The sequence below is a fragment of the Lepidothrix coronata genome, unplaced genomic scaffold (genome assembly GCF_001604755.1).
Source record: "Lepidothrix coronata isolate B3197 unplaced genomic scaffold, Lepidothrix_coronata-1.0 Scaffold172, whole genome shotgun sequence".
NCBI classification, from domain to species: domain Eukaryota; kingdom Metazoa; phylum Chordata; class Aves; order Passeriformes; family Pipridae; genus Lepidothrix; species Lepidothrix coronata.
The window spans coordinates 117,529-144,458 of record NW_016690352.1 but is presented as its reverse complement, the minus strand read 5'-3'; the positions used below and the strand labels follow the sequence as shown (position 1 = coordinate 144,458).

General features: G+C 40.7%; 1 protein-coding gene across 6 annotated transcripts in view; it reads left to right on the top strand.

The window, feature by feature from the left end:
* Positions 1-26,930, top strand: part of KLF12 (Kruppel like factor 12) — a 245,102-nt gene that overhangs the window by 148,523 nt on the left and 69,649 nt on the right. For all 6 annotated transcript variants that reach the window (XM_017829993.1, XM_017829995.1, XM_017829994.1 and 3 more), the window contains 2 exons: positions 1,884-2,424; positions 18,216-18,351. In XM_017829993.1, the coding sequence (XP_017685482.1) occupies positions 1,884-2,424; positions 18,216-18,351 (677 nt within the window). The remainder of the gene's footprint in view (positions 1-1,883; positions 2,425-18,215; positions 18,352-26,930) is intronic.

The following is a 26,930-nucleotide window of genomic DNA, read 5'->3' as shown; positions in this document are numbered from 1 at the left end:
AGCTAATGACCCGTGCTTTGTCGCAAAGACCATTGGTTCTGTCCACAGAACAAATACTTTGTCTGCCATTAGCTACATAAGGGTTTGGGGTTCTTCTTTACTCTTCCTGTGGGGGACCTAGTGCTGCTTACTGCAAAGGCCAGAGGGACTTTGGGGCAGATGTGCTCCGTTTGCTGATAGACTGCTTTTGAGATCCATGTGGATTCTTTGTGTCCAGTCTCAGAAGTATCTTGGAAATCGGAAGACTAATACTAGCAGTCTGACATGCATACACTGGGTACATCAAGTCCCCAGTTCCCTCAGAGCACTTTAGAGTGCTCTGAAGAGCAGGGAAGGATAGCAACAGCAGGTAATCCATCCTTCAGGTCACAGAATAACACATTGTGTAGCTGAGGCAGGCGGTATTGGGACAACCTGAAATCTGCCTTTGGCACTCAGGGGAAACCTGGAAGTATGGCAACATGTAGGATTTCCTCCATGGTGGATTTATCTGCCTTGTGCACAGAGCTGGCAATTCGTACTGCTTCTGTATGACACTTGTGCAGCCATGTGCACAAGGGGATCCCTCATCTCCCTTGGATGAAAGTTATCCCCCTTCTCTTGAACATTTAAGACAGAGGACGTTGCCTTTGGCCTTATGAAGATTTGGGTATAATCTGTGCAGGGTGTCCCTCTCTGCCTTGCCTTTCCTCTGTCACCAGTCTGTTTAGTTTAGCAGAACCAGTGTCCTCAATTGCAAGTATATGAGACTTGTCAAGACTTGACAAATGAACTACTTGTGCCGTGTATGTTTATGGTTTTGACTTCATGATGGCACAATGGGGGATCTCATGGATAATAATCCAGGCAAGGTGGTTTCAGAGAAAATTAAGAGGCATCATTACTGGACAATTACAGGCGGGTTTGCCTCCTTAAAGAAGAAGTTTTCATGACCTTCTCACTTGTAGCTGTTTATGCACTTTGAAAAGTAACCTGGTCTTCACTTTGTGTTCTTTCTTAGCAGATCTTCCCACTGTCTTTACAAAATGGGATTTTTTGCTTTTGTTATTTGTATTACAACAGAACAGCAGGATCCAGGATCTAGGTGAATCCTTTATTTAGATGGTGGTCTCTTTATTTTATATTGATTTGTGTGTGAATAGTGAAAGACTATTCACTATTCCAGAGATGTTCTTGCTTTCAAATGGGGGGAAATGTCAGATTCAAGAACCAGACTAAATCAGCTAGATCTACTAGAACATCTCATGTTTCAGCGTGCCAGGGATAATATCCACTTAGGTTGTTATTATTGGAGTTTTTAATATTAGTGTTTCTGTTTTCCTTTTGCAATAGAACTCCATTCTGTGTTGAAATTTGACTCTGATGCAAAACAAGGAGTGTTTCCTGTGAAAATATTTAACATACTTGATTATAAAAATCACAAAATGAATTAATAGTTTGCTTGATTGTTAGTTTATTTAGAGTAGATGTGTTAAAATATTTCTAGCTTAAATATTTCTGACTTAATATTTTTAGATACTTACTAAATATTGTAATCTAGAGATCAAGATAATACATTTAGAGCTGCTTAGGTACTGTAAAAAGATTGCTTGTTAGATCTGTATATGGAATAATTGCTTTGGGTCAAGTGAGATTTGAAGTAGCATGGCAAACGTTTTATACTCAGTTTGTACTACTGCCATAACTCTGTGTGTGTGCCTGTCTGTAGAGAAGCTCTGCTGCAGTGCAGCATGATTTGTACTTAAAAATTATGAGCTGACACAAGAAAAGGAAAGAAGTCCTGTGGCTTTCATGACCAAATTGTGTGATGTGCATTAGCAATTGTGTGTGCAAATTGTCTCTAGCCACATATATAACTATGTCCCTCTGTACTTCCTCAACAGTCTCCAAACGTCCACAACTACCCAGATATGGATGCTGTACCCTTGTTACTAAACAACATGAAGGCAGACCCCACGGAGGATTCATTATCTACAGACCACTTCCAAACACAGACTGAACCAGTGGACTTGTCAATAAACAAAGCCAGGTCATCCCCTACAGCAGCTTCATCTTCACCGGTTTCCATGACAGCATCAGCCTCCTCCCCTTCTTCTACTTCTACTTCTTCTTCTAGTCGGCCAGCTTCATCACCCACTGTAATAACATCAGTGTCCTCAGCGGCATCTGTACCGTCAGTATTAACTCCAGGTCCTCTTGTGGCCTCTGCATCTGGTGTTGGAGGCCAGCAGTTTTTGCACATTATCCATCCAGTACCACCTTCAAGTCCCATGAACTTGCAGTCCAACAAAATGAGTCACGTGCACCGTATCCCTGTGGTGGTACAGTCGGTACCTGTTGTCTATACAGCTGTGAGATCACCTGGGAATATGAACAACACTATAGTAGTACCACTGTTGGAGGATGGGAGAAGCCATGTCAAAGGTAAGGTGCAACCAGTTTTGTGCATCTGTAGCATCTCCGAGGCTGCTGTTACATGAGAAAAATATAACAATATTATAAAGCTGTTTGTTTCCATACTGTGTTGTTTGCTGAAAAGACATATAACTTACACTGCAGGGAGGAATCTTTACAAGTCTTATCCAAGATGGTCTTTAAAATAAATAAATATTTAAATGAAGACTGAAGTCAGCAGTGGTGATAGATGCTTGGAAACTTGTGGCAAGTTTTGTCCTGAGTGAAATAAATCCTCCACAGAAGCTGAAGAAGTAGGACAATGGAAAAGTGTCAATATGTAAAACATCATAGATGAATATGGAGAACTCACCAGGTGTTTCAGGTTTAACAAGGGAAGGAATGTCAGAGAGATGGTCCCCAGCAAGGAGAAAGCAATCATTCGTCTGTAGGAATGTGAGAAAGAAAGGCTTTTATTAAGATCAAGGAGTGGCAGTACAATACTTTGAATCAGGTTTCTTCTTCCAGATTAAACAGCAGAAAGGTTTCTTCTTCCAGATTAAACAGCAGAAAGGGAAGGAAGCCACACAGAGGCTGTATACTGGAAATGAGTTTTGCAGACACAGGACCTGAGAGGCGTGTGAAGGGAGGAAGAAGGCACATGCCAGAAGGACGGATACACTCTTGAGGTGTCCAAAGAACGCAGAAAAGGGAGCTGGAAAGCAAGTAAAAGTGAGAACATAACAGTTACTGAGGGAGCTAAAACTTGTTAGAGATGGTGAGATGATGGGTGGAGGAAGAAAAGAGAGAACAGTTGTACCCGGATACCTTGAAAACCATAGCTTTATAAAGGCAGCATTAGTGACAGAGATGGGAATATGAAGAAAGGAATGAGAGACACTAATTTCAAGGCTCACTGCATGTGAGTGAATAAAATACGGTAATTCTCCCCTGAAATGAGGTATTGCTTGAGGTGGAAAGGGAGGGTATTGACATATAACCTTACTTTGGGGCTTATGAGAATGCAGGACATTTAGTAATGTANATAACATCTCTTCCATACCTAATTTCATAATGACCAGGTCTCTACAAGGTTTTGCCTCACCTTTCATGTCTGTTTTTGATAAACTGGCAGGTGTGTATTATTGCACAGGACTACAGTGATGGGTCATTCTGATGTTTAGTTGTATCTAGTTGTCTATTAGCCTCTGATTCTCCTACTGCTCCCTCAGTACCCAGGTGTGGACTGTGCCCTCCCAATGGGATTGGACATAGGAAATGGACTCATTGTTGATCTGAGTTTAGTTTTAAGCCTGAAAATTATGGGTTTTTTATTACACTTCATACAGTGATGTAATATTAGCTCTTTGTGTCGTTATGTCAAGAAATTATGAATAAAAGCAGAACTTTTCACCATATTGTCTAAAAAAAAAAAAAGAAAAAGGAAAATTTTAGTCTGTCTTTTGATTTTGGAGCCTCAAGCTGCACCTGACCTTGAGCTCATCCAGAAATTTTTCTGTTTGTTTTCTTTTCGAAGGTGCTAGTTGGCTCTGGTAGTAGTCTCCTTTATAGGCAGCACTTTCTGGTCTCATAAAACTGGAGCTTTGCTACCCCAGTTCCATCAACAAAGTTGCAGAACTTAATGTGCTGTAGGGATTTCAACCCATGAACTCCGTGCCATCTGGGCTGCCCTGACAATATGGCCTTTGTGCTATTATTGGCAGAGGTCATTAACCAGCCCTGCAACACTTATTAACGAACAGTTAAAGAGAAAAAGGATTAACAGTTCTTGAATTTATCAAATGTTTTTTGCACCAGTTGTACCCGTTTTGCTGTCCCTAATTCTTTTGATATAAATGTTCTGGTTAATTTGAATAAATACAATCGAAGAATCATGGGCAGCAGTCCACTCTAGGTATGAGTTTTGCTGGAGTGTGTTTTTCATTCTTTAATGTAAAACAATACAAGTAATAATATGCAATGATATCGCACAAATTAACCAATTAAATAAATTTATGTGTGCAGACTAAATTTCCTTCAGTGGTCAGCTCTTGTGCTGAAAACAAGAAATAAATGTACACAGATCCTACCAGGACATTGCTGTCAAATTATATTAGTTGCTAGTTCTCTACCAGCTGATGGACAAATGCGGGTTTGGAGTCATCTAGAGTAACAACTTCCAACTTCTACATGAACGTTGATAATTTTCAGAAACAAAAAAATACACACATTGAAGCAGTTGATTCACAGACAGCATTGGCAGCCTAGTCTCTGTGTTGTTGCAGCTTTGGTGCTAATTCAGAGACTGTGTTGATGATCCAGGAGTGTCAGTTCGGAAGCACTTAAAGTTAGATTTACATTAGCCTCTGTCTAATTCCTTTTCACTCAATTGAGACTTAGGCGCTTTCCCGAACAGAAATTTTTTAATGCTAAAATTAGTGAAAATTACATCAGACTGAAGTTCAGACTTCTCCTGTTTTTCAAGGTTTCAGGTACTGAGGGGAAAAAATGGAAGAAACAGGATAGAGAGAAAATTTTTTCCTTCTTATTCCCAATTTTGTTTTTCTCATGCTGAATTTTCCTCTTCATTCCTGATTTGACTAGAACCATTTAATTTTTAATTTTATTGAAAAACCTTCTCAGGCTGCCACCATCCCTCTAATCATGCATCCAGGTGTTTTGCTCAGATGGCTTTCTGCTTCCCCTGACACTTCCCAGTCCTCATTTATCTCTCTCTCTTAGACAAAACTGTCTTCCTGGTATCTGCTTTTTTAGGCAGTTCAAGCAAATACTTATTTCTGTTTGAATTCTCTCTTCCCTCCAGCACAAGAAATTGCTACCTTGTCTTCTCTTTCCCCTTCCTTTTTCTATTTTTTCTACTTTTCTAGTCCTTCCCATCTTGCTGACTGCTCTTTGAGTGCCATTTTCAGCAGCTCTGCTTCATCTTCCCCTCCTTATCTGTTAATATTTCTAACCTATATTGTCATCTCCTCAGCCACTGTGCATCCTTTTCCATGGCATCATTCATCCTGGCATTCTTTGTCTCACCATCCTTCAGGAGAGTCTCAGATCTCCTTTTGTGCCTCTCAGTTTGCTGCTCATTTCTGCTGTCTGTCCTGCCTCCTCTCTCCCATTTTCTTTACTTGCAAGGTTTTGCGTGGTTTTGAAGAGAAATAGCCCTTGTATACACAAGCAGCCAGCAGGATCCCGTTAGGACCTGTTCCACGTGCTACACCTCAAGGCAGGCAATGGGAGACAGGGCTATGATGCTTCAGCAGCATCCTTATGTCAGTGATGCTTTTTGTGGGATAAAAACCTAGTCTAAATCAAAACCAAGATTGAAGCATTTTTAGGAAGTTATTAACAACACCCAATTAGAAGGTAATTAGTGGACAATATGTTCAGCATCAGTAATACAACATCAGCCACTTACAAAATCTTACTTAATTCCTACAAGTTCTTAACACCGTTTAATCCCCCAGCACTCACATATATGCACGCACACACCCAGGTGCATGCAGACTCCTCTGCTGACCACGTACCTTCCCTCCCCGATGCAGGAGGCAGTCCAGCAAGGTCCACAGAGCGAGAGGTCTCTGTGTTGCTCCCACAGGACCAGCCCAGCTGTACAAGTTGTACCCTACAACCTACTGCTCTTGTTTTTTCATGTGCACAAGGCATAGTGATGTGTTAGGGCTGTCGGGCACGGAGGGGAAGGGAGCCAGACACAAGTCCTTGTGGGCACCACGGGTCTGAGCTGTACCCTCTGCCACCCCTACAACATGGCAAAGAGACAAAGTTCACTTCCTTCAGTGGTCCCTGCTCTTGTCAAGCACAGCCTTAAAAAGTTCTTTGAGATTTTTTATTGTGTGGATTAGGTGGTGGTGACAGAACGTTATTGTATGTTAAAATATTCTGTAAAAGAGCATTGAAGTCCCATGAAAAACTCTTTCCTTGCCTTTTTTTTCTCCCTCTTCAGCAGTGATGAGGATTGATAAAAGGTAATTAGAGGCAAAGCAGGTAGCAGCACTTATAGATAAAATTTCCTGACGATTTCCCTTAAAACTGTATGTTCAGTTGCACGAAGTCTGTCTATATGTTAACCATTTAGAGTAGCATTTTCCATACTGCATATCTGTTGCAAGCTATTTTTATTTTTTTCTTCCTTTTGGAGGAAATTTTCAAGAAAAACTATGCCACTCTTCACAGAGCATGGAGAAAAAACTGTAGCATTTTCTATGTCAAAAAAATGTATTCCACCTTTTTTTTTTTTTGGTAAAAATCTGTAGAACCTCAGTGTTTCTGTCTCATGAACCTCAAGCTTAATTTGGACCACTGTCCTTTGCTTTCAGAAGATATCCATAAATACTACTGGCAAGTGGTATCCCTCTAGCAGCAGGTTTTGCCAAACATAATAGCCTTAAAAATTGTTTTCTGTTGTTCAGAAGAGTTACTCCATTCATTGAAGGGCCTTTTAAAAACTCCTTCCTGGTGGTGGTGCACCAAGGACAGGAGCTGTGCAACTTTGATATTTCTGGGGATTTGGGTTCAAATTTATGGATTCTCATTCTTACGGGTTTTTAAATTTTCAGAAGATACAAGCATTTGCAAAATCTAGTGGTCAGAACATTATAAATTTAAATCTGCCGACTGAACTTTGTCTGCTTCCCGTGTACATAAACAGCTGTAATGACATGGGCTTGGACTATTTTTATGTTATGTCTGTACATAGACCTGACAGAAATACACAGTTGTGTCTTTTAGCAGTTTTCACATTCCATATTCCTCACTGTGAATATATTAATAAGTAGTAAATCCAGTACCTTTTGCTGCAGATTTTTCTGTGACTTAGATAGTATCACAAGACAACATTATCCAGTGCCCATGGTGGTTTTTTTAAAGTACAGCCTGTTATTTCTGCCTACTGTAAAGTTTATTCCACAGAAGTAAACAATTTGTAGTACAAAGTTAGAAATTAACAGAACTGTTCCATATGTTTAAAGGTCAGATTATATGGTCTGTTTGTATAAATTATGCTATGGAAGAGACTTTTAATTAAAACCAATAGTGTTGCCTTTTTTATTTCATGTGAAGTGATTATCCTTTCTACGTTTTAGTAGATGGTTATTTTGAATTTGAGCACTGAGGCTGAGAGTTTCTACTTTAACTGCAATTTTTTTGTTGTTATGCACAAAAATCCTTTACAGCTGTGCATATTCCAGCCTGTCCACCTCCACCCTGCTGCCCCCTAGAATGAATCTCTCTCTTCCCCTGTTTTCTTGGTTCAGCTGGAAGGAACATTAGTGGTTCTTGGAAAGAAGAAGCAGGTTGGCAGTGGCTAGCCAGGAGGAGAAGCAGGCAGAGAAGAGGCTTGTATTCAGGGTGGGGCCTGTGTTCCTGAAGGTGGTGCACACATTTAAGAACTAGAGCAAATAATAATTCTTGCCAGAATGCAGAGTTAAAACACAGGCTATAAGATACACTGTTGTATTTGAAACTGAGAAGGAGATTGAATTAAGACACATGCTATTTTAAGATTAATCAACAGTGGATTGTATGTTTTTATGTATTTTATGGATTATATGTTTTTAACTAGGAGCAGGTTTGGTGAAGGGAATGAGATAGGTGCATATTATTTACAAAGCCCAGCATAAGCAGGATGAGGAGATCCATTTTGATATATCCTTAGTCCCTGCACCTCTTGGAAGCTGTTAATTCCTTGTCTGCCATGTCAAGAATCCTTTTCGTCCTTCAGCTCTGTGTTCTCACCGGGGCTGAGCTTTGATCTGGTTGCTTTTATCCCAGATTTGGATCCAGCAGAAGCACATACCTGAAACTTCTCATTTGTTTTATCTCTGCGTTGGGTTTTATTGTGTCTTGGACCAACCTGCTGGAAACTTTCTGTTGTCTAAAATATCTCTGGATATTTGTTGCAGTGTGTAAGTTGCAGTCTGCTACCATTGTGTAGCGGCTTTGCAATATTTTATTTAATATTAAATATATTCAGTCCTTGTTGTTTTCTTTGTTTACTTTTGGTGATAGAATATTTGTGTACTAAATGCTCGGTGATATATAAATCTCAGTAATCCTAGTAGTTTCTTTTTTTGCGTAGATGAGGTTTTGTGACATTGAAATAGCTTAGAAAGAGAAAAGTCCTTTGTTTAAAAAATGGTTTTGTGTGTTTATGTATACAACCCGATGACAGAGATGCTTAAATATGTGCATATTTTACATCCATGCAATCACTCTCACCTCTATATTTCTCCATACAGCTATTCTTTTACAGGTTTATGGCAAATTATTTGACTGTTGAAATGATTTTAAATATTGCCTTTGATTGGATCATAGCAATTAATATTCCCTGGTAGATTAGTTACACTGTGCATTCAGTACCAATTTCCATTCTCTGTGAACCATAGCTATGGTAGGTGCAGTTAACTGCTCTAGCCATATAGTCCCATAAAATCTCAATAAAATCTGAAAACTGTGGAGTATGGGTAATCTTGCTATAAATTGTAATAAAAATTACCCCTGTAGACTCTATATTCTGACCATTACGTTCATGGATACTGCTGCTTTGTACATAAAGTTTTATGAAATAAATCGACCAATTCTACTGCCTCTTCTAGGCACCAAGCTGTTTTGATTGAAAATCTGATAGGTGTGCGCAGAGCATTCTTCCAATGCATAAATCATTTATAATGAACTTTAAATAGGAAGAAAAATGCCGTATATGTGCTTCATGTAGTATGGACCAGCTTAGAAGGAGGAAATCATCAATACTGTTGTTCACATGTATTTGTTAGGTCCATAAAGACAGGATTCTGTTTCCTAAAACACATTAAATAAACCTGAGTACCACACTTAATCTCTGATGTTATAGTTTGAAATAGCTCCTGTACATCTACATCTGAAAGTGTTGCTTCCACCATTAAAAACATGTAGTGATGTCTGTTACATTCTCTTTTGACATCCTCCTGCTGGACAAGTCCGTGCTGGTCTCCTCTTCTCTAAAAAAATTTCCAAGAAGGAGGATGTTCAGTTGCTTCAGATATCAAACTGTAGTCTGAGGCTGGGCTTGCACAGTTGTAAAATCTATTTTACAAGAAGGATGAGATGAGTTGGTTCCTCTGCTTGGTATTTGATCCACCTAGGTACATTTTTTTATCAGAAGCATTTGAGACAGTTTCAGTTTAAGAAAGCAAAAGAAGTCACTGTTGACCAGCAGTTTCCTTATTTCAGTATTTCAGGTACTGAACTACGCTGTATGCCAAACTTAGATTCCAGAGTTGTGGTTTGGACACAGCAGTATTCATAATTGTTGGCAGATGATTATTTTTGATATGATTACTTTGACCCTTTGTGAATGACTTCTCCACATTTGCCTCCTAAGGCCCTGAGGCCAAAGATCCTTTTCTTTAGCTTCAGTATTGGGGACTGAGGCACCTCTTTGACATTAAGTGAACAGTGACAGGTGGGAAGAAAGTGGGAGCAAGCAAGCCTGCATAGTGCTGTTGCCAGCACTGTGCAGCTGTCTGATCTCAGACACTTTCTGGGATCCCCCCAGACACTTTTGCTAGTTTCCCTGAAAACAAGACGTTGCAGAATCGCATGGCAAAGGCTTCTGTTGTCCTCTTGCCACCAAGGAGCAGGTCCACAATGGCTCAAGGGGACACTGAGTCTCTTTCCTTTGCCAGGACTGGTGGTCCAGCACCCAGCAAGAGGAGAGAGGGGTGCTTACACTGCTGAATTTCCCATGCAGCCCATGGAGACGAGTAGGCTCAGCATCCTGAAGGCACCCATCTCCCTCTGATCGGCTGTGTGGGAGGGTTGTCGATGGTTCTGTTTGCAGTACAGGTACCTGATGGGGGGCCCCTGGTGGTCTAGTGGTTAGGGTGCAGGACTCTCACCGCTGTGACCCGGGTTCGATTCCCAGCCCCCCGGGCAGATGGAGCTCGTCAGCCCTGTGAGGCAATCCATCTAAGAGAAGGTCACTCTAAACAAACCTACGTCCTGGGGACCTCACTGCCACTGTCCAAGCGTGCTCGGCCCCGGCAGATGAACCTCAGGAATAAAGGGTGGGCTCAGTTAAGCGCACGCTGTGTCTCACCTAAAAAATCCACTGCGCAGGCTCGAAGGGTTAATGACCTTTCCCAAATCTTCGCTCGCGAAGACTGGCCATATTATTATACAGGTACCTGAAGACAGTGGCACTTCTCTCCCAGTGTCTCCTAGGTCCTGAGCTCTGAGGCTCTGAGAGGAGATGGAGGCTGATTGAAAAATACTGTTAGCATTGTTAGGTCATGGGGTTGTTGCGAGTGGCAGATTATTATTATTATTGTTATTGTTATTAGGTTCAAACTAAGATGCTTTCTTCTTTTGCAGATTAATAGCATATTGTGCTACAACATGAGTGCCCTACAATTTTCTTAGCCATATTTTCCACTACCATCCTTCTAGGAGTTTGGCAGCAAATGTCACTTTGCTACTTCAATCCCTCATGCTCTGCAGACACAGGGACACACATGTGTAACAGCAGTAATAAAGCGATTCTTGTAAATGTTAGTTTTGGCATGTAGGGTAATACTGGTTTTCCATTCCTAATGGAAGTAAGTACACAGCAGCATTGCTTACAGATAGAGATGATCTTTAACTTGTATGCCAGCATGCACTAGAAGCCACTGGAGAGGAGTTTCTAAGAAACAGTAATCATGACCCTTTCTGATTTATTTGAAGCACCTCGTATTTCTGCTTCATTTAAACTTGCATCACAATTAAAACCTGGGGCTGTGTTTCCGAGAAAAAAACACGTCACCCAGGCTTGGATCAGAACTGGCAAGGACAGAGGGGCTTCCCCACCATCCAGGCTGATGTCTCACCTAAAAAAGGTGTTGGTGTTAGTCTGCACACTGCAGAGCCATGTAACCCTGCTTCTGACTGGCAAGTCTTAGTGGCTGGATGCCAGGGCCACACAGAAATCCCATCATGAAGAATCATTTTGATTAGCAAGTTGAAAGGCATCCTTCAGAGAAAGCAGGATGGGGAGTTCATATGTGAAACAAAAGCAATGGAACTCTGAATTTGTAAATCCTTTCAAAAAGCAGAAATAGATTCTTAATTAAGAGAGCAACTAGGCATAATGCAGTTTTTATTGTGGTGTGGTGTATCAGCAGACCTATGTGAATGTATGTTTAAAAAGTTATTAGCAGAGAAGTTAATTCAATGCAGAAAACTGAGGTTTTAAGCTGGAGTAGACAGAGCCTTCGGTATTTCAGGATGCTGAAATTTTTTCTCTCTGCTTTCACACCAGCAAGCATCATCTCATAATGAGTCATTTCAACATCAGGTAATTACTGTGTGGCTTAGCTATAGAGATCGATGAAACTCCTGAAAGTTACTTAATTTTCTCCTGTCTCTTAAATATTTCGTTTATCTGTAGCCCAAGTGGCTCATATTTGCCTCTAAATGAAAGATAGTATGTAGACATGAAGTTACTTGTAGTGGGTCTTCATAAGCCTACTGATGGGTTGAGTTTTCATCTCTTTCACTCACAGGAAATGTGACTAAAGTAAATCAGGTTGCAGTAACTGAAAACTGCCAGTGGTGACAGCAGTGTGGTGGTGTATGGTCCTTTTCATGACACCTGCAGGCATCCAACTGCAGGATTTCTGACAGCACTTGGCTTTGTCTGACCACATCAGACAAAGGTGTGTATCCCTAATTAATCACTGGAAAGAAGCAGAGAGGTTAGGACATACTTGGGTGAAGCCCATATATGACAGACAGGGACAGCATTTACCTAACAGCTTAGTATGAGCAACACATGTGTGAGAAGTGGGAGGAGACATGCTGGGCTCTCATCAGCCTGGAGCAATTTAAATCCACAGTCCCCTCCTTCCCAAGAGTTTTCAGAATGTGGACAGGAGCACTAGTTTAGAGAGTGAAAAAAGGAAAAAAATACTGTGATGGTGTGGTTTTGTGCTTGGGTTACTCCCCTGGGAAGGTGGAGGCTGTGTCAAGAGGTTCATCTGCCCTTAGCAACCAACAGCCTGGATCCTTCCCAGAGATTTTGCTTCCTTGACATGGCTAATCCCATACCATGTCAAAACCAATGCAGCCGTGTGCCAGAAAGCTCAAATTCATTCAGTGCTCATTGGAAAGCTGCTGTGCAAGTTTAAATCTCTTCTAGCACTGTAGAACAGGCAATTTTGCCCTCAAAAGCAGAATCAGGTATTGTCTGGCCCCCATAACCAGAAAAAATTTTAAAGCCAAAAACTATTTAGTTGAATAGAAATAGAAGCAAGCTTGTACCTGATCTGGATCAGACTTTTTCCTACTGGCAACTGACAGCTGGCAGATACAGTATTAATGATGGTAGACCAAGTTCTGTAGTATTACAAATTGATATGTGCCTTATGTGAGATCCATTTGCACATCTTACTTTAAAACAAGTGCAGAAAGTGAATTTCCTCATACTGCCCAAAGGGAAACTCCTGTTTGTTAGTTTGGCAAAGGGGGCATTGAGAAGTGATTGCATATATGTATGTGCATCATGAACAATTCTCTGTACTTTCTGTAGCGAAAAAGGACCTTTGTTTCTTGAGGGTAACAGCAATGTGGTCACTTGCAGCCTTCAGCACTTGCAGATGTTCTTAAATAACTCCCCTGGCTCGCCAATCTGTTCAGCATGGAGAGCTAACAGCTTGCTTCTATAGCTCCTGTGCACTCATTCAATGGCACCTTTGTCCCATGAAAACAGCAGTCTCTGACTCGTTTCATTTTTCTTGCCTCACCTTAACTTCATTCACACTTCACAAAACCACCAGATAGCTCTGTTGGACAAATCTTGCCTTTCAAGAGGAGCAGCAAGAAAACCAGTTCAGGTGTAGGGCTTGGGCTTTATTTATTAAATGTGTCTGCCTGTGTTAGGGAGGACTCGATTCAGTGACCCAGACAAGTTCCTTCTGGACCCATGGCCCTAAGTTCAAGGAAAAGCTTGGTTGTTAGGGCAAGGTACAGCACAAAGGGAGGTTAAAATGCACTGGCATGTTTTGTGGGCTTTCCTCCACTTTGCTTGCCAATTGCATTCCATCACTTACTTGTCCTGCACCTTTTTAATCTTATTTGCTAAATTATCTCTTGCCTACTTCTCTTCATTCTTTCCCGTTTGATGTTCATTAGGCCAGTAATTACTTTTAATTCAGTGTTTATGAACTGAGGCTGGTATTTATAAACCTTAGTGCCAGCAGTTCAACAGTTGTTCTTAGATGTCCAAGAGAAAGTCAAAGCTGTTGACATAAGTAGGAGTCATGAACTCTTAATGTATAAAAATCCTGTGCTGCAGTTTGCACGCTGCAGTGAGTGGTGAGAAGGAGATATCTGTTGGGCTTTTGGCCAGTTGGTTATTCTCACGGCTCATTTTGGGTAGGAGAATAGCTTTAAAGGCTGTTTCCCCCCTGGCAGCTGCAGCCATGCTGATGAGAAAACAGGGCAGTTTACACCGTCTGGCTGCAGCAAAGTTCAGCTTCCCGGTTAGTCACCTCAGCTACCCAGTGCCTTGGCCACTCAAGTCTGCAAGCTGAAAAGAAGTGACAAATGGGGAGGGAGACTAAAAAGGATGCATATGTGGGCCGACATAAAAAAAACAAGGGAATAATCCCTAGATCATTATCTTACTTAATTACAAGCTTTGGTTAGGTTTATTGCAAAAATATAACCGAAAATGTCCTTGAGTTCCCTGCCTTTGAATTTGCCCACTGGTACATTTCCATTCCTGGCCTTTTGTCCTCACCGTGCTCACGTGTTGCAGCACCTCATGGTGTGTTCAAACATCGGTGTCTGATGGGGCAAACTGTGCCCATTGTGCCATATTATCCCTAGGTGCAAAAGTACAACCCCATTGGCAACTTCGTGGCTGTGTTAGGAGTATGCGGAGTAGGACTTACTTGGCAGACACAAAAAGAAGGTAATTGAGAGTTTTCATCCTAGCACATTCCTCTAGTAATCTAAAACCGATACCAAATGTCATAGGACTCTCAATAGTATTTGAAGAGCCAGTAATCTGCAATAATAATGAAACAACATGTCTTATGAGGAACAAAAGTATGTAAGATTTTTCATATGTATTTATACCATCTGTTTTTATGTAGGTGTATTCATGCTTACGTGATCAGAATTGGTGTATAATAACTGTATTACAGACTAAATTATGTAACAGCTTTCTTCATTTCAAGTTACGCTTAGTTTCTGAGCTAGCTACTTAAAACTTCTACTGTAGTGCAAGTCAGATTAAACCACAGTTTACATAGTTTTTTGTTAAAATTTTTCATTTTGTTGACAAACAATTAGCTTTCACAAATCTGTCACCTGTAGCACATTTAAATATTGGGCAGATACAAACATAACTTTTTGTGATGAGGTTCACTTCAAAGAAAAAAAGCTTTACTCAGAGGATAGTGAGGCACTGGAACAGGTTGCCCAGACAAGTTGTGGATGCCCCATCTCTGGAAGTGTTCATGGCCAGATTGGGTGGGGCCCTGAGCAACTTGGCCTAGTGGAAGGTGTCTCTCCCCACGACAGTGGAGTTGGAAATAGGTGATCTTGAAGGTCCCTTCAAGTCCAAACCTTCTTATGATTCTGTGAAAAAAATGAAGTATTAATGAAACACATAATAATAACCTCATGCTTTTAAGAAGGAACATTAGGAAACAAGGCAGAAGTAACACTTCTTTCCAGTTTTCTGGGACTAAATCAGCTGACTAGATGGTTCAGTTGCTCTTAAATCAAATGCTAGATTATCCCTAATCCTCAGGTACACATTGAATATCATCATGTGTAAGTCGTGATTTTAAAAAGCACAAGTCAGAATGGTGCTCTTTCTACCTAAAATAATTAAATGTTTTGAACAATTTCTAAGTTGCTGTGTGTTTGTCTCGTAGGTCACTATTCATTGTCAATAGTCTTTGGTTTGATAAGCAAAAGGTGTTTAACTTACCATACATGAAAGAAATAATAAGCAGTCCAAACGTAACCAACATTACTGAGACACATAAACTGTGCTAGGAGAAAGCTAGTAGAAATAGTACTGTGCAACTGTAAATGCACTGATTCCAGAAGGGGTTGTTCATCGGCTTATTGAACATATTTTCACTGTATTTTCTTTATGAATTTCTTTAACATAAAAAAGAAAACAGCTGAAGGGTAGTTTGTAATCACTATTCTTTTACTCAGAGGTGGTTCACAGCTAAGACATGAATTAAAATTTAAGACCAACTTTCCCTCGAGTCATCATTCATTTGTGGGGCACTTTCTTTTCAAGAGCCCAGCAATCCATCAGTGCTACTCTATGGCTGCACAGCTCCTGAAGTATCTACAACCCTCCCATTTTTCATTGTTAACTCAGTCCTTTTACTAGAGTCAGAGAACACTGTAACATAAGATGGCAAAATGGGAACTTTTAACTGTGACTTTTGGGCCTTCTCCCTAGGCGAACTGGGCCTACTGAACTGTTCATGATCTCTAGAGGAAGCCTGTGATACCCACTGTCCAGGTCCATGGCTAGCCAGAATTGAGTAGGAATTAATACCTTTCTCGAAAATCGTGTTACAAGACCCAGAAAGTGTCCTGTCTCTGACACTGCAGTACAGGAGAGCACAAGCTAACAAACTGCAGCAGTTGGCTTTTTAAATAAATAACTGTGAATTCCCTTATTTCATCCAACCAAACAAAATAAACACATTTTTACACAAATCTCCGTGTGTCTTTCCCCTTCCTACGCTTCCCTTGTGGAGTCAGGCATCTCTCCAGTTTTGCTCTGTACTCCAGCTGCCTTCAGTGTCTCTCAGCATTTACTAATCCTATGTGGTGTTTCATGAGTAAGAAGAAATGTCTTTTTCTCTACATTACTTCTGAAGTTTGTCTCTGGATTTGTCCCTTGGCACAAGCAACCCCCCCAGTTCCTCTCAGCACTATCCCAAGTCACACTTGTGCCCCATATTTTCCCCTGTGCCTGTCTCTTCATTTCCTCTCCCTCCCCATATGTGGATTGTTCTTTCTTCCCTTTGAAGGGCAGCAATCAGCATAAGAGGGAAAGCAAGTCACCTGCCTTTCTGCTCTCCTCTTGTTTCCTGTCTGTTTGGCACAAAACCTAACTCTGGTGGGTTGATTTTGGCTGTCTGCCAGGCACACACCCAGCTGCTCTAACACTCCCCCTCATCATAACAGTGGGAAAGATAAAGTGGAAGAGCTCAAGGGTCAAGATAAAGACAGGGAGATCACTTATCAATTACCATGACAGACAAAGAATACTCAATGTGGGAAAAATAATTTTTTGCTAATTAAAAGTAGATTAGGTTGGTGAAAACCACCACCCCCAACCCCCTTTTCCAGGGCTCAACTTTACTCCTTGATTTCCAGCTCTTCTCCCTCCCCCATCCCAGGGGGATAGGGAATGGGGACTGGGGACTGTGGTTAGTACATAATGGTTCCTCTCTGCTGCTCTTCCTCCTCACACTGTTCCCTTACTCCAGCGTGGGTTCCCTATAAATAGCAGTTCCCATCAGGACAGCCTGGTCCACAGTGGTCTTTTCTAGGGGCTGCAGGAGAACTTCTGCACCACTATGAAGAACATCCTCCCCCCAGTCTCTTCTCATGTTGGTGCCTGCAGGGTTGTTTCACAGAATCACAGAATTGTTAGGGTTGGAAAGGACCTTTGGAGATCATTTAGTCCAACCCCCTTGCCAGGGCAGGGTCACCTAGAGCAGGTTACACAGGAACACATCCAGGTGGGTTTTGAATGTCTCCAGAGAGGGAGACTCCACAACTTCCCTGGGCAGCCTGTTCCAGTGCTCTACCACCCTCAGTGTAAAGCGTTCCTCATACTATTTTTACCTCCCTCCTCTCTTGGCCAGTTTTTTTGCTTTTTCTTAATCCTGTTTTCCCCGAGACACCCTCACCGCAGCTGCAGGGCTCAGCCACATCCTGCGTTGGGTTGTTGGAGCAGCTCGAACTGGCTGTGTCCAGCACGAGGCAGCCCCAGCCACTCTGCACAGAGGCCCCTGCAGCTGCCATTGCCAGCACCTGGGCACTTACTCCATTGCCATACAGTATGGATACTGTAAGCTATGAAGGTATAAAACAGTCTTGCAATTCCTGATATTCAGATATTTGTAAGACCTGAGACTATGGGACTTTTGAAAAAAATTTGACTAGGCCCGCTGATATCAATCACTTGAAAGTTGTTTGCCTGTGTGACGTTACATATGTAATGTAGAACGAAGGATCCTTCAGAGGCTGACATCTGTGTTGAGCTGACATCAATGTGTGAGAAATCAGGACAGCTGCAGTTTTAGATACCTAAATTTTAGTTGGATGGAGTGATGTGGGTTCCATCCTGGTACCTCATGATGAACGCTTGAAATCAGAGATTGCTCCTGGAATTTTGCTGTAAAATGTGTTGTTGAGTGTTCTGTGTTGCACAAAGCAGATGTAGCCTTTTCCCTTCACTTTCTGAAGATAGGCAGAGTAAATAACTTGAGGGTAACCTGAGTTTTTGTTGGATGTTGCATGTACACTTGTATTTTGGTACTGCCAAGTACACTGACATAGCCTTTGTGAATTCACACACCTGTATGCGCTGGTAGTGCTTGCACCCAGCTATGGCACCGCTGGATGACTTTGCCCATCTGTCACCTATTTGGGAAGCTCAGCACAAGCAATGCTACCTGGCCAGAGCAGGCGGATGTGTTGTGCGCCCTGATGTTGTTCTGGGACAAGATTAATTTCAGCACACTCATATTAATCCGTTATATGTCTCTTTCCAGCACAAATGGACCCCCGAGGCCTATCTCCCAGACAAATTAAAAGTGACAGTGATGATGACGACCTGCCAAATGTGACCTTAGATAGCGTTAATGAAACTGGATCTACAGCGCTCTCCATAGCCAGAGCAGTACAAGAGTAAGTATCATATTCCCAGAGCAAGATGAGTGTTGCTGAGGTGTTCCCAGGCTGATGGAGGCACCGGTGCCACAGGGGTGTCCTCTCGGCTGCGGGCTGCATACCTGCCAGCATCTCTTCCATGTAGCTTTGTTCCCTTCAGGAAGAGATGACTGTATCTCTCATCTCTCATTGTCTTTTCCTTTCTTTCTCTTTGCCCTCATTATTAGGTTGAGTTTGAAATTGAAATTGTTTCTTCCCCTTTATTTACTTGCAAAGCTTACAGTGGTTTTATATCCTCTCCAGAGGGAGATCAGGTTAGATTTCCACTTAAAAACCATGAAATTTTTTTCTTGACTAAAAGCAGCATCAAGAAGTGGATTCTAGTTGCTATCAGAGAGGAACTAGCTACATTTCTCCTGAAGGACAGTGTTTTTGGAAGAAAATTAGTGAGTGGCTTTGAACGGTTTTTCCATTGCGGTTATTTTTCTGTGTACTTTACTAACTGGACGGACAAATAAGTTCTCAATTTAGTGTCTGCATTGCTTGTTTGAAAAAAAAGAAACAGTTTATCATGAACATTAGCAATTCTGTAGATATATGAGCTTGTTCAGTCACTGTAGCAGCTGGAAGGGAACCAACTGTGAGGTAAATAAGTATTAATATCCCCATTTTATAGGTGAGGAAAATGAGGTTATGCGTAAAGGTCACCCTGTACCTCCGAAACAGAGCTGGAAATAGAACTAGAGCCTCCAGGCACTGAAGCTAGACCCACAAAACCCATTACTTTATCTGAGAGGTTCAAAATATGGGTATTCTGGACATTATTAAAGAAAAATGTATATAATAAAGGCCATTAGACATTGTTATTTTATAAATTATTATGGACACATTTTAATTGTCTCTAACACGGTATCTAAAAACTTTTTTCTTTGTTTTCCTGGACATCAGTAAATAGAACCACTGACATTCCTAAACCATGTTTGAGGAGGAACTGTCTTTTTTTTGTGTGTGTGTTTTCACCAGACATATACTAATTAATCCTCTAGCCAGGCACAGTAACTGTGAACCTCAAACCTATATTATCCTTAAGCAGGAAGAGATGTTTTTATGGGCAAGGAAATGCAAGGTGTTGGCTCTCGTGATTAGCAGGCTCCCCTTCTGACCGTTATAAAGGAAGGGAAGGTTTCTTTGCCAGTGACATTATTGCTTGAGAGACAGGTCCCTTATGTACTTTGAATTCGCTAGTTGCGACACTAGGCCCTGAAGTGCTGAGTATTTTGTTCTCAGATTACAGCACACATAATAAGCCAGAAAAATAAAACAACCCAGCATGATTTTGCACTAAGTGGTTCTTTCTAATTAATGAAAAAAGGAAGCATGGAGCACTAGCAAATAATTTTGATATATTACTGGCAGGCAGATACTGTTCTCTGTGATGGATATTGCTTGAACACTTAGAGAATTGGTCAAACCATTAAAAGCTTTTTTAGCTTTTCTACAATGCATTCCACAGTTTGTGAAGGTAATGCGTTGAATATTACTTGGCTGGCTCTGGAGCTTCAGAATTAAATTAAGAAATTTAATAATATAACATCAACTCATCCTTGTTACAGGTTTTATTTAAACAGTAATCTGTTAGTTTATCTCAAAAGCCCCATTAGGAAAATCTAATTTGACTGTGATATGCAATTTGTCGTCTTTACTTCATTCTCAGTCACAGACACCACACATACAGCTGCTGAACTGAAAAGGAATGTTGGCGCATTACACCAACTTCACTCAATCCATTTCTTTCTTGGTCTACAATATTGTGCCCTACAGGCAGGCTCTATTCTGATTTTAGGCATCTAATACGTACCTTAATATTAGATGTTTAGCAAAAGAGTCCACTGAAAAAGAAGCTCACATTCTACATACCTTTGTTTCAGAAAGGAAAGTGCCTTTGAAGCCTTCCAAAGGGAGATCCTGTGTACTCAATTTCAGTATCTAAACTTAGCAGATGGGAATTTCCTCTGAGGATGTGGAAAGGCACCTACTGTTCTGCTGAATAACCGGGCAGCACAGGGATGTGCATAGTAAGACTACTTCAGTAGTCAGTAAAACATAGGTCCAGGCCAAGTGCCCAAGTGAGGCAGGCTGGCTTCAAGTATAGACAACTGTCCCACAGAGTGTGTTCTTCTCTAAGTGAGCCTGTAAACTATTGTGAATAGTTACACAGTTTACAACAAAAAATACTTTCTTGCGTGTACTGGCTGGGAGGTACAGCATGGCACTTCCAAAGGGGTGGCAGCATCCTTTCCTTCAGTACCAGTTACTGTTGTGCAGGCTTGGCTTTGTTAGACACAATACCAAGCCTAGTTTGTAGATGCTAGTAGCAGGTGCAAGACAACAGTTGACCTTTTCCTGGTTGGTTTTTGGACATATATTAAGTTATTCTGCATAAGGATTATAAATATATATATATGTATGTATATATATTTGCCTATTACCACCTATTCTCCAAGAGAAGTAAGGGATTTCAAACCCTGTGGGGATTTCACTATCCTGTGGTGGGCGTTTGCTTTGTGTTGATCCTGTGTAGCCCCTCATGCCATGTGTGGGGCTGTGGGGGTTGCCTTGGTGCCTTGCCTTTCCTTGCCTCCTGGCTTTCCCTGTGCATCCAGGATTCATGTTGCCTACATAGGTATCTGCATCCAAGCTGGCTATCTCACCTCCCTGCATATGGGATGGAGAGCACTTGGTATGTTCAGACGGTAATTCTTTTGACCTATTCTAACTGTCTAATTTAGGGAGAGAGAGAAAGAGAAAGAGTCCATCCTGTGAGCACCCATTCCTCTCCATTGACCGCAGGCAGTGCAGACAGCTGCCTGGGACACATGTCAGCACTGCAGATCTCTAGTGTGAGGTGAGGGTACAGCAATCCACAGTGCCTGACTGAGGAGTCAGCGTGCCAGAAGCTGGTAGTGACTGCATCATACTGAATGCTCCAGCTTTTTGTCTTGAATCTGCTAGGTGGAGTTAGCCAAGGTTGTAACCACAAGCTGAAGGAAATCAGCTAGTCAGTTTTTGGGGAGAAACTTCTGTTTTAATACAGCCATTTTTAAGCTTTTTGTCTTGGAAATTATACTTATGTGGCTGGGTCACAGGTCAGTTTGGAATGCCTACATGAAAGCTTTGCTTTTCATGTCCTCTAAACCTGGAGGGCATCCACCTGTGTTGCTGCTTTGTTTCAGGTCCACTGTAGTCTTGCAAGAACAAAATTCTTAGCAGTAAAAATTGTGACAATGAAACACTGAGAGCCACATGTTTGGCATTAGTTCTTATTTACACAAACAGAATGTAATTTGCTTGCATATTTGTAAAATAACCAAGTATGACTATTTTTTCTCAGGGAAATTGCATTCTTGCTGCTAGCTTTATATTGACTGAGCTTCAAGACTTGTCTCTTAGTAGTTCTTTTGGAATGACTTCATAGTCCTCCTTCAGTTCAACAAACCCAATCAATAATGTAAATTTATAGATAAACAAAGTCATTATTTCAGACAGGGTACTTTGGTGAAATTTCTTCATGTGACAGTGCTGCTTTATGGCAGTTGCTATGCCTTGGGAAATATGGACTAAGAACAATTTATTAATCTCAGATCATATGCTCTGGCTGATAATAAATATTGCAGCATTATGGAGATTTCAGTGGGCTTTGCATTGTAAGCAGCATTTCATCCTTTTTGTAGCGTGTTTTACAAACTCACTTTGACATGTAGCTCTCTAACAAAGAGCAGATTTGCCTCTATGCGCCTGACACCACTGACGCTAATTGCACAGCAAGAATAGCATCATTATATTCAGGGTCAAATCTCAGATATGCTCTAGAAATCTTTATGAAGCCAAAGGAAGAGAAGGCATTAGTCAATCCCTAGAAGACCAGTAAAACTTTTTAAGGGTCCCCCACAGAGGCAACAAGCTGTTTCCTTGGCCTGGCAGCCCTTCCATCCCTTCCATCAGGCTGCTCTGATGCACTGGGGCTCAGGAGCCATCTCCATGGTATGTAGTAATGCAAACCCTGAACAGGGCATTCATCTCCTTATTTCCCTGCACACTTGTGTGGTAAAATACATTATTTTACAGCATGCAAATCTCTCTCTATGAATATGCACAACTTAAGGTCTCCTGTGTGCAGAGGCTGAGGGCAGAAGCAGGAGAGGCAGAGGGTGATTTTTAGTATGAACTTTTGATCAATATATCAGTAAAAATTCAGAGATCCAGAAATTCCTCTTTCTCTCTAGACTTTTTTCTCCTTAGGTATTGTAGGTGGAGGGAACTCCTTTAATGATACCATTTTTTCTTTCAAATGTCAAGGAAAAGAGGAACTGTGCATATAAACTGATGATGCTTCAGGTAGCATATTGCTTTTCTGGGGTAAGGGAGAGACAGAAAATTCAGAGAGGAAATCCTGACTACTTGTAGTTATAGCTGCAGTTAATTCAGAGAAATGGAATTTGTCATTTGTATGTGACTGCTGTGACCTTTAACGGGAACTCTTCTTTGCGCTGAGCTGGGTGCCTCTGAGTGCTTGTATGAAAATGAGATTGGGGACTTTGACCCCACCCTTGTTCTCTTTGGCTACTTTATGTGATTGATACATGAAAGCTAACGTGATCATCTTACATTATTTTTAAATTCACTGGCTTCTATTACTGCAATACAGTAGGAGTTGGTTTTTGATACTACACTAGTAGAAAAGAAATTCCACAGCAGACAGACAGCATAGACACCATACCAATGTACTCTCTTAAATTAGTATATGTTTTTTCAAGTCTTAATTTTTTTGCCCTAGATCTCTTTTTGTCTCCCTCCTCTTCTTAAATGTAAATCAACTTTTGTGGCTTATTTTTATCTCTTTTGAAGTTTGTATCTGTGTTTCCATCAGCTGTTCATTTTCTGCACTGATATAGCCTGCTTTCCTGCTTCAGCTGCAAGCATTGCTGCTATTGTGCTATTCATTATAAGGAACTTTCACCTCAGTTTTTCTTCCACTTGCTGACAAAAGACTTTGTCCTGAGTCTCCAAGAAACTTTAACAAGGTTGTTTTGGCAATACTTATGTGTACTTCACCTCTCTCTCCTCTGGTACATCCACCCTCTGTGAAAAAATGCTCATTTTAAAACTGGCACACAACTGGATGCTGGTTTTACGGATGGACAATTGACTAGTAGTGGTCCAGAATTGCCTCAATAAAGGATTTTTTCACTGGAGAATGCTAAGTGGTCTAAAGTGAAGCTGTGGGAATACGTCAATTTCAATTTTACTTTTCTCATAAAGCGTTCCCAAGTCTGGGATGCATTTTTCCATTGCAGTAAGACTTTAGAGCAGAAGATTGCATAGTTGCTGCAATCCTCTTGGAAGAAAATTGGACCACATACTCAGAAAGAACTGTCTGTGGGCCTCCCACCTCCCCATAGGCTGTTACGTGTTTTAGGGCTTCTCCTTGGCCTCCTTCAGAGTCACTCTACAAATTGAACTGACTTAATAAACACTGAGAGAGAGGTATGTATGTAGATATGTAAATGAAAGACACTGGTGGTGTAGAGCCCTACAAGGCAGGCAGTCATCTGTGTTATGGTTAATGCTCCCACTGTGTCATTATTTCAGGGATTTTCTCTTCTAGTTCTGTTTTATTTTTTGGCAGAAGTCTCAAATAAGTATCCTGTGGCAGAAAAGAAATTTCTGCAGTGAAAAGTGTTGCTGGGTTGGAAACTGGCTAATAACCCAAGGGCACCATTGAGCTGGCAGATGTGTGCTGTGTCTCAGCTAGCTTAGGCAACTTGTGGGCAATGCTGGACTGTCCAATTTGGACATAACTTTGCAGCAAAGTTCATCTCTCCCAATGGAATCTATCTAAAAGTTAGGCTCAAGTATTTTGGATTTCCTCAGTGGAGAGAGATGCATACTCCAGTCATCTCATCAGTTGTGATCACCTTTTGGAGGAGTCTGTCTTCCCCAGCAACTATAAAGAAACCTGGACAAGTGGTTTTGGGAGAGTGATAAAATCTCAAATGGCTGAAGATACATATGAGGAAACCCCCTCTATGTTATTTTCTAAGGCCATTCTGGAAGTCTGTGACTTAAGAAATTGAGCTAGTACATGTAAACTTTGGCTTGGTGCAACTTCTATAGGGGAAGTTTCTGCTACCTACATGCAATTCACATAACTCACTGAAGAAGTATTGACTTCTTCTACAGTGTGTTTATATGGGATTTTACAAACTGCTTCCTAGCAGAATCTGAATTCTCAGAAACGTCTGCTTGTATATAAAAAATTAATGTGCCTAAAGCTATATTGAAGACTTCTATCCAAGACCTTGAAAGAACTATATACCTTTGGGAATTGCTTTTTTGGGCACTAAGTATGAATCTTGGGTTTCAGTAATCCAATGAACTTATATTATTCTAAAAAGGTTCTTTTTCTTTTTTTTTTTTTGAATATGTGATATTTGACAAAAGAAAAGTTTAATAATTTGACAGCTGGTTAGTAAAAATCAAAGGATGCCATTCTGTGCATGCACTAGTATTTTTGGTGTGAACATTTTTTGATATATGTTCCAGAGCCTTTTGCCAGGATAACAGATTTCCCATCAGCCAGCAACCACAAGGAACAAGGGCTAGGTGAATGACAACTGTAAATCAAAAGCATCTTCTTCAAAGAAGTTGACATCACTGCCTACTTTAAAAGGACTATATTGCTTAAAAGGACAGTGTATCAGGGGATAGGGGTATTGTCAAATTGTTCGCTGAAGAAAGCTAATTTGAAAATAAAAGTGCTTTTAGCTTGGTCTACACAAGATCATGTTTTCCCGTTTCCCTTGTCAGAGTAAGTTTCCATGACTATTGAGTAGATGATTGTAGAACAAGGCCATATTGCCATTAGGATGTCTCTTCTCTTGAATCGCTTAGAAGGGGTGGCCATTGCTCTTAAATACATATTTTACCCCACCATTGCTAGAAGTAATATTCTCCTTTTGAGAAAAATATTTAAGTGCATAAGCTGGAAGAACTAAGGAATCCTGCTTCTGTTAAAGTCCAGAGGAGTTTTACCATCAACTTTGTTTGGTCTAATGATTAATCCTGAAACTGTAACAGAAGTCTGGATGCTAAAATGAAAACCAGTAACTCAAAACTTGGGCTATTTTTGGAACCAGTATGATGCAAAGAGAGAGTTATTTGCAATGTGTATTCATTGATACCTTCTGTATGTCTCTTTCATTTCCTTTATACATCACAAGCAAATTTTCTAAACTCTTGTTTCCCAGCTTCAGTTTAGTGTCTATATTGAACTCACATATAAATATCTTCTCAGAAATAAATTAGATTTGTTAATTAATTTAAATTTTACTCTGTGAAATGCCGATCATTTCAAGGTAGTTACCAAACTTTGCCATTATTGGAATTAACATTTCTAAACATGTTTACACAAATTTGCTTTGGAATAAATTGCCACAAAACAATAGCTTATGATTATCATTCACATAGCACTTTTTATCTTTGGAGTGCTTTGCAAACATTAACTAATTAAATTGTACAGGTCCCCTGTGTGTTCAGATATTATAATTATCCACAGGTTAGCGACTAGCTCAAGGCCATGCAGCAGAGCAGAGAATGAGCTGATATCAGGAATGTCTACCTCTTACTCCCCTGCTTAATCCACTACAATGTGTTGCTCCAGAGTCATTAGTTGGTAGATATGTGAAATGCATTTTATGGATAGGAAGGTAGACATTCTGTAGTTGCTTGAAGAGCATGACACTGAAGAAGGAATTATAAATAACATTATGAATTACTGCTACCCAGTTAGCAGTTTGTACACCTATTTGGTATCTGTTCCCCCAGTGATTCGTTATTCAACTTTTTATGTTTTTTCTTTCTAAATGAGCGCAAAAAGCAGGGGCAGAGCTGTGTGTCTTTAGAAATTCAGGGCTGAAGCAAATACTTAGAGGTTTGGATTAGATAGCAGAACACTGTCAGAAAAAGCCACAATGAAACTACCTCATTGAACTGCTGCCTTGGCTTACTGATAAGAAAAAGAAAGAGCATTGTCCTCTGCTGTCACTTGAGCCAAAATTACTTCTTTTTTCATTATCTAGATCAGATAAGTTTTTATCTTTCCTTTTGCATAAGGCAGTTCCTGTGATTTTGTGACAGACAAATATGCAGCACAATTAAATCTTAATAGCAGTGCTTATACTGATTTATGGAAAAATTGTCCTATTTAGATCCATGCACGCAAACTACAAAAGTTGTGTAGGTCATGGATATGTAAAACGCATGCAAAGGAGGGGAAGTATTAAGAGACGAACACTGTTCAGCAAGACAAAATTGAATGAGCATGTAAATACAGGGATTAAAAAAAAAAACACCACCCTACATTTTTTCCTGCCGTTTTCCTTTTTCCTGCATAATGGGAAAAGATTGTGCTAGATTTTCCTGTCTATTAGTTGAATTCTCTGTGACTAGAAGTGACTCCACCTCAACCTCATTTCTCACAGCAAGTTCTTTTTGGGCTGGAAATAAAAGAGAAATGAAAGGAAGTTCCTGGATGATGG